This window comes from Drosophila ananassae, chromosome 2L, assembly GCF_017639315.1.
Source record: "Drosophila ananassae strain 14024-0371.13 chromosome 2L, ASM1763931v2, whole genome shotgun sequence".
Taxonomy (NCBI): Eukaryota; Metazoa; Arthropoda; class Insecta; order Diptera; family Drosophilidae; genus Drosophila; species Drosophila ananassae.
This window is the reverse complement of record NC_057927.1, coordinates 20,491,190-20,499,616: the sequence shown is the minus strand read 5'-3', so window position 1 is coordinate 20,499,616 and position 8,427 is coordinate 20,491,190. Positions and strand designations below refer to the sequence as shown.

Here is an 8,427-nt window from a genome sequence, read left to right as displayed (position 1 = left end):
TCCCCATAATGTTTTTCTCTGTTTATTTCACTCAGCGAGCTTAATACAATACATTTTCGGCTGGCGCTTTCACTTGATTGTTTTGCTTCTCACAATGCGGGCGAAAGAGCGGAGAAATTTTATAGAAATTTCTATATAAAAATACACACATATATCTACATCTATAGGCGAGTACTTGGGAAGAAGAGTCAGTGCGAGAAAGAGCGCTCTGAGAATAATTACAATTTTGTTTGTGTTTATTTGGGCGATAATAGGCTTTTGTTTACGTATTTTGATGTGCGAAGCTGACAGAAGCCCAGCCGGAGAGAGTCGGTCAGAGAATGCGAGAAGAATGAAGATTCGCCGGAGAGTCGGGTGTATTTTATAAATAGTTGCAGTCATTGGGGAAGAATGCAGCTGGATTAAAAGGGGAGCACGCCCTTGTTGCCAGGCGCACCACATTAAACCACATAATCTAAATGTTCTATCTTTGAACTTCACTGGATTGGGTTACCGATTGCATCGATCGGGTGATAAATGATCTGTGCAAGAAATTCCCCAGATAAGTGGGTGCAGCTCGTGGCATGTGTTTTATATCTCTGGCAGGTTGAGAATATTATGAGAACAAATTGGTAAACAAATCCAATAAGATGAAGGCGCCAATGGTGTTTAAGCATCTTCTCAAACACACTCGTTCCTAAATATTTAAAGATAAACATTTTTAAGACACAAGGTTGAAGTTTATTTGCTTGCAAAGATAAGTTTATAAAATAAATTAAAGCTAACTTAATTTAATTTTAATTCACAACGCCAAGACAAGCACTTTCTTATGGAGACACGCCATTAGTTCCCACAGTACCTCAAATTTTTTACTTCTCAAACCCAAGCTAAGCATAATTTCTCACGTTGACGTTACCCGGCTATCTTCAAACTAAACAAAAGCAAAATAACAAGATACTTGTAACTACTCATGAAGTAAACAAAATATGAGTAAGTTTTTTATAAAAGCGCTCAGATGACTGAGCTTTTATTTGTTTATCGCTCTTCTGTGTCACCAAAACACTCTTTCTCCGCCACCTTTCTCTCACACATGCCTGGCTGGAGCTTTCTTATCAGAGCTGGAGCTTCGTGTTTGTCCGAAAGCTTAGACATCAGCTGATTTGATAAGAAGCAGCGTTTAACCCTTAGTTGACCGTTTTCCGTGTCCCACGGAATCGTTGTGCAATGACACGGACATGAGTTATGAACCGCTTGACTGCTAAACGTGACTCACTTGGTCAGCCCCTACCTCGGCTCTTGGGGCTCTATTTTGTGGGCGGACACATGCGGCGAGCTATAGCTATATGTATATTTCTTTCGCTATGTTGTGGCATGCCACATTCGCACACAGGCAAACAAACCGAGCCGCAAACAAATAAAATAGACAGACGGCCAACACCTACGACCGGTCGAACGGGCGACCCACCGCATGAGTTTTTATACTCAATTGCCGCAAATGCCACAAATATGTGTAATTGACTTGAAAATGCGCCAAGCAAATCAATCCGCACACAGTCGGTCCTCCGGCCGCAGTCCGTCCATTTTCGACCTCAAGTGCAGCGCGTGAACTCATTCTCATTCGTTGGCCAGCAGAGTGCGGCACGCTCCGGCCAGAAAGCACTACAAAAAAATATTTCATTTTATTTAAAGGTATATTAGTAACAAAAGATTGTATCTAGTAGATAAAATGCTGGCGGTAGTATCTTTAAAATATTTATTGATACAGTATCTGTACATCTCAGATTTATTTACAATGTTGGTACTGTTTGGATACAAAAATCCATCCGATACAAAGATAAATCTTTATTAATTCCATTCGCATTTAACTTTTTGTGTATGATAATATCTTTTTATTCCTTTGTGGATCCAAGCCCCAATCTTTGTATAAAGAAATCCCATTTTTCTGAGTGCATATCGACTTAGGTCAGCTACGTTCGCTTGCTGTGTGATTGATGAATGTTGCATATTTTGGACGCCGTTGGCTGCCACCATTGTGTGGCATTAATGAGACACCGGCCATTTGTTTTGCCATTTTTTCACTGTTACTGGCCGACAATGAAACCGAACTTTGGTTGCCTTACAAATTGTGAATTGTGTTCGGTTGTAAGTATCTGCATCCCCCTCGGCTCTGGTTCTCCCCATCAGATGCAGTTTTTGTCTCTGATCATTTCAATTGTGGAAATCGTAACATTTTATGGTTATTGTAGCACATCGACGTTGGGAGCAATTAGAGGCGTATTATGTGGGCTTTGGCTACAAGTATTTTTGGATTTGATCTCGAAATTTAGTATCTGCGATAGAAGAGGCGAGTGCCACCCTTCCGAGCTCTGAGCGGAACTGTTTATTACCATAAATAATTGTCAACGCCAGCCAAGAAACGTCAACCGATATACTGTCATGCCCTGATCTCTGGGTCTGTGTTTGGGCTAGGTTCGCAATGGATTTTAGCCCGGTATTCATTTCAGTTAACTGCACACTTGAAAGGCCCAAAGCCGACGGCTGAGTGCGATGACTACGCCGCACCCTGACGTCACTTTTTGTGTTTGGTTTTGGTTTTGTTTTTTGTGGGTGCAGCAGCAGCGGCAGCAACATCAACTGTAACAACTTATGGCTCTGTGGTGTGTGCTATGGAGCCATTGCCATTACTGCCCTGCATTGCTCATAATAAAGTCATTAGAATGTACGAGTCTCGTGCACTTTTGAGGCGTTAATGGTTTAGTTCCGCTGCTTTGACTAGCCGAGTTGTTGTCGTTGCATTCGGCGGCGGTACAAACAACTTCCGCATAGAACAAATTGGTTGGGAATTGAGGATTAGCCATGGACTAATATACCACAACGCCTATCGGAGATATCGGAGTGCCCCAGAGAATTTGAATTTGAATGCCATTTGTATGTGGGCTCAGATGGAGGCTTTAATTTAGATGCTAGAAGAGTATTTAAGATTAAGTTCAAAAGTAAATTAAAATAGTTTAATAATCATCTTCATCCTTATTAGCTTGTGTGGTGTCTTCGTACTCATAATTATCATCGTAGATTTCAGTTTTATCTGTTTCCACCACGTAACAAGTGGTCCGGCACTCATTTTCAGTTGCGAACCGATTGGGGTTTCCTCCGCAGCCACTATAATAAAATTGAACACACCGATTGGTCATGAGGTCATAGGCGAAGACCTTGTAGCGTTTCTTGCAAGGTCCATACTTGGGGGTAAACAGGCACTTTTCTAAAAAGAAAGCAGCTAAATAAAAGCTGATATATTGTATGTATATTTAGAAGGTCCTACCTTGCCGGACCACATAGCCAGCTATTTCTATACGTCCGTGGGTCTGGGGCAGGAAACAACCAACTAAAAGTATCAAAAATAAAGGAAATCCCAATCTCATGGTTCTGAGTTTAGTTGCCAACTGATTTTACAATTTTTACAAATGTAGTACTTATAGGTTTAGCCAACAAAGTTAAATTACCTGCAAAACCCAGACAAATGAAATGCTTTATTTGTAAGTACTCTAACCGTATCGCCAAAAGGTCTGTAACCAAAACCATTTCGTTTTCATTCATTGCGTTTTTTTCAATTTTGGAATTCCTGAATAATCATAAAAAACGTTAGTGTTTCTTACTTCATCTGCAGTTTCAGTAATGCAAATTGGGTGAGTACTTTATAAGAAAATCAATGCCTTTTTTAAAGCATTATTAATGGAATAGAAAACTCTCTAATTTTTTTAGTTTATATTTTTATGAGGAAATAACTGCAATGTAATTTCTTTCGGTGTTAATACTTAGCAGAGTGAGCTTCTTCCAATTGCAAACTAATTTCGTTCTCACAGAACGTCAGCCCAAAATGATGACGCTGAACCGACCTGGTCCAAACTGATTGAAGTGAAGCTCAAATTGAAAGATTGAGTGCCCGGCCAGTCTGTTTGGCTGTACAACTGTCCATCCGGCGGTAAGGGGCAGCCAGTGTCAGTCACTTGTGGCAGACAAAATGATGCTAACGATGCTCTGGCTCTGTTCCAGCTTTAGGCCAGCTCTGGGCTATCTCGTGTCATTGTCGCACGACTCACGACGGTGATAAATAATCATCAGTCAGTCAGCGGGCTAGTCAAGTGCTTGGCCAAGTTTGCAGGCTCCTTTATGCCTTTACACTGAGAAAACAAATTAGAGATAATCAAGGTGGTAATTTTAATGTTTCTAAAAAGTAAGGATTTTATGGATGGCCTATCTAAGAATTTTGAGATAATAAGCTAGTCTCTATATACTATTGTAGGTATTTTAGATTAAAGTTTATCATTATTTGTATAAGTGTAACCACTGTTTGTGCCTCTAATTAAGCTTCATTGCAATTGCACGTACTTGTAATTGCATAAAGGGTAACGGCACTTGGCCATCCTACCAGTAACCAAAGCCGTGCCCATCGATTTGGGCTTATTTCTAGTTATTATCGCCATCGGTTTTTCTGTTTTTGGTAGCTGCGACTGATAGCACAACTTGGCAATGACATTTCAATGCATTTATGATGTTTATCTTGGTCAGTGGAGCCCGGCTGAGGCCTCAAAGCTAGGAGCCACTCTCAGATACCATGCCAATTGTCAAGTGCCTCGGGCCAGAGAAAAGGAGAAAGAGAAACAGAGGACGATTGTTGAGGGATACTGAAGGAGGAGAGTTTCTCTGCACTGATTTAGATAAATTGCGCACGTTTTCTAAGGCAGGGCCAAGTTTAAACTGGGCTCGGACTGGTGCTGTTTGCTGCTTTTGTTATCAAAACAACTTCATCAACGACTCATTGATCTTGCGGTCAGGTTCATTTCGTATATTTCCCGTTGGCCAGCTTAATTGGCCCAGTAGTGATGGCCATTTGATAGGCCCCATAAGCCTGTAAGCAGTTTTTAATTAGGACCCGGCCCCTTAACAAAGGATGCCGACCAGCTGCAGGCTGGTTCAAAAAGCTATATAAAAGCCCACAGAAATCCGCAAATCCGCGATCATAACTCACTCAGTTGGCTTTGATTTATTTGGGGCATGCTCGAATTAGCATACAATTAGAGCAAATGCGCAATGTTTGCGTTTCGGTTTATGGATTTTATGAAATATTTATGCCGGATCAGGGATATATCCCTAGCATTATGCAAATTGCACATGCTACAATGTAACTCACTGTATCCGCATTAAAATTAACCGTAAGCCATCCAGCCAGCTTTGGATGGCCGCATAAATATATATTGTAGTTTTTCTTTTCAGATTTTTTTCCTATTTTCTATTATTATTGTTTTTTTCCATTTTTTTTTTTTTGGGAAAGTTTACTGCTACACAGCGGGCTTTTTGGTGACCGTTAAATGCCATTAACCAGAAGATGCCGCGGCATTGGCAGTGGCATTGTTGTTGACCGCTTGCCGTTCGGCAGCCGCCATGGAAAATGAAGCAGGTGCGCAATTGTCAATTTTCCTGCTAGCTGGCCACCGAAGGATGCTGTTGGGGAGCGAGCGAGAAGGCGGCTGGCCAACAAAGGAAACAATCAATGCCACGGAAAACTAGCTCTATGCCACAGCCCAAGAAGATGGAATGCTCTGAACGAAGCTTAACATTAAAAGATACAATATTCTATCTGGGACTATTCTATTATATATATATATTCTATTATAAAATATACCATAAGTTTATTGTCCTTTTTCGAAAAAAGCATAAAGATCTAATATTAAAAAATTTAAAGCTTAAATCCTCTAATATTGCACACTACCCCATACTGAATAAAGTGTATTTCTGCAACTTGGTTTGTCTCATTTTTTGTGTATTTTCTACACAGTTTTTCTTTTATCAGTTGCATATCGACTTGACGTAGACATAGTAAGTAGCTTTTGTTGCTGCTTCTCCTGCTGCTGCTGTTGCTGCATTTTTTTTTATTTACTGCTGCTGGTGCGGCAGCCGGCTGTGATTATTATGATTGTCCAGTGAAGCATGGAGGATGGCTTCGGCCAAGCCGGCTTTGGGGTATTGTCATGATTTATGGCCTTTTCCCCCCAGAGTTGCAGATAGAAAGGGAGAGGCATAGCGAGATAGAAAGAGACCGACAGAGCTTGGCGCTTGTTCTACGATCTGTAGCTGGGAGATATCTTTATATGTGGCTCACATGTGTCCGAGATGTGCCGGCCAATAATAATAATAATAATTTGCTTGATTTATGATTTGGTTTTGTGACACCAATTTGGCATGTGCCCCCCAGCAGACCAGTCGATTCTCCCTCGGGGAGATGCAGATTCCCCGGAAAAAGTCCACGTCTTGTAAATTTTCTTTCTCCAAAATGAAGATCTTGCTGTAAGCATAAAAGATCTCGATGACCAATTGACGGCATTTTAGCTATCATTGGCATGAGAGCCCATCCGCGACAATCTGGTTAATTATGGACAAATTCTTTCATTATAAACAAAAGTAAAAAAACGCTCTTAAGCCGGCGCTTATTGTCAGCTTTCTATGTCAACATTTGAGGTGGCAGGCAAAAACGCACTTACGTGTGCCATAAAAATATCAAATATAATTGCGTGTGTCGGGCCACTTGAGAAGCTGTCGCCTTTTCTAAGCGCATTTTCACAATGCTCGTTATCGCCGAATGTCACCGATAAATTCCGATTCCAGAGATCGTAATTTATGTTGACGCAGGCTTATGACGCAAATCGAGAAACTTAAACATCTGATGGGATCCCAAATCCCATTTGCTATCCCCCAGCCGACAAACCTACTCCGTTCCCATTGAAAATGGCTAGACTGGCATTGGGCCTGGCTAATTTCCGCTGCATGCTAATTAAAAATGCCTTTGGCAACATGGTCTTCACATGACTCCGGGCAATTTGCACTGCTGAGGCATCGATGGTGGTTCTTGGATCCCCAAAAAGAGGAAAGGGAAACAGGCAGTTCCACAGGAAAAAATGCTGTTTTCCTTTTAAAACTCTAAAAATGAAGAGACTAAAATAAAGGTGTAGTTTAGCCTTATCTTTTAGCTTTGAATGTAGTTCTAAGTATATCTTTTTGTACGTAAATTAATTTCTTATTGTTCATTTTTTTCTGTGTCAGTTCTAGGAAGGCACATGCTCTGGATCTGTCCCCAGGCATAGACCATTTCGTTATGGTTTAAATGAGCAATTTAACAAGCAGACAGCACCGGCTGCCCTGCCACATAATGCGGCAAATGCTCCACGTTGCAGTTGCTGCTGGCTGGAAGTTGCCGCCGCCGTCGCTGCTGCTGTTGCTGCTGCTGCTCCATGTGGAGTAAGAGATCAAAGATAGAAATCTCGGCAAGAAGCGGCAGACAGTGGCAGGCTGAAGCTGGTAAGCTGGCGGAGCACCGCTGGCGGCTCCATCGGTTAGGGTTATTGCTTGTTGTTGTCGTCGACTTAATAGCGGCGCTTGCCCCTTGTTGCTTCCATTGCTGCTGTCGCTGTTGCTGCTGCTGCTGTTGCACTTGAAATTGAATCTGAAGGAAAATCGTGCACATTCTGAGGCGACACCGAGATGCGGAAACGGCAGCACAACAAGCACAGAAGCCGTTAGTTAAACTGCTGCTGCTGCTGCAATTGCTGCAACTGTTGCTGCCGGCGGCCAACGTCCAAGTGCAGCTGCAATCCCGATTCAGTTGCAGTTGCAGTCCTCCCTTCGAACCCTGGCTGTCATAAAAGCTGGCCGGTATATTTTGAGGCATATTAATTATTTCTTTTTTTTTCGTTGTTGTATTCCGGCCTTTTGTTGTCGCTGTTGTCGATGTTGTTGGTGGTGCAGTTGCTGGTGTTGTTGCTCGTGAGGATGTGCTTGGGCTGGGCCTGCAGCTGCCCGCCAGCGATTTTTGACAGAGATTTTTTTAGCTGGCCCCAAATCGTGGCCGGCAAAAAGCAGCCCCAGCACCAGCAATGAAATTTTTTGGTACATGTTATTGTCCATGTCCCAGGTTCAGGTCCGCCGCTGTTGCTATTGCTAGTGCCTATTGCTGTAGCTATGGCTCTGTTGCTGTACCACCGCCACCCATGGCGGGTTCAATCGGGTTTCGTTACAGTTTTACTATAAGCTCTATATTGTTGATCCGCCGGGTGGGTCTTGAGACGGGGACTCCGGGACAGCGGAGCTGCGGGGATTTGGGGCTGGGAGGCGAAGAAGGGTTGGGTACGGTCTGTCTAGTTGTCTTTTAGCGTTTGGCATTTTCAATTTCATGTTTTGTTGCTGTTGCCGTTCGTATTGCTGGATTTCTTTGAAGCACGATAAGCATTTCTCCTGAATTCGCTTCGTTGAGGGCGTGTGCGACCGAATGGAATAAAAAATACAAAAAGACCCCAACGAAAAAATCACAGTTACATCAAATTGTTAATTCGTTTCATTTTGCACTGTCTACGATTCGGCGACTCCAGTATCCAGCATCTCAGCAACTCTCATGGCTAC

General features: G+C 42.4%; 1 protein-coding gene across 2 annotated transcripts; it reads right to left on the bottom strand.

Annotated features, from left to right (window-relative positions):
- Positions 1 to 2,912: 2,912 nt before the first annotated feature.
- On the bottom strand, positions 2,913 to 3,422 carry LOC6501536 (kunitz-type serine protease inhibitor conotoxin Cal9.1a). 2 transcript variants are annotated; one of them, XM_044714364.1, is made up of 2 exons: positions 3,299 to 3,422; positions 2,913 to 3,253 (listed from the first exon to the last, which is right to left on the bottom strand). In XM_044714364.1, exons 1-2 carry the CDS (start codon positions 3,396 to 3,398, stop codon positions 2,988 to 2,990), a joined length of 366 nt encoding a protein of 121 aa, XP_044570299.1. In that variant the 5' UTR covers positions 3,399 to 3,422; the 3' UTR covers positions 2,913 to 2,987. The 2 variants fall into 2 exon arrangements, with proteins under 2 accessions (XP_044570299.1, XP_001955440.1); XM_001955404.4 differs by having other exon boundaries at positions 2,913 to 3,238.
- Positions 3,423 to 8,427: the final 5,005 nt, after the last annotated feature.

What these genes read in the sequence shown, in the direction of transcription:
- LOC6501536 (XM_044714364.1), bottom strand. Translation starts at nt 3,398, where the DNA reads ATGAGATTGGGATTTCCTTTATTTTTGATACTTTTAGTTGGTTGTTTC. An exon ending in TGGCTATGTGGTCCGGCAAG is followed by an intron (nt 3,254 to 3,298) that starts GTAGGACCTTCT and finishes GCTTTTATTTAG; the next exon opens with CTGCTTTCTTTTTAGAAAAG.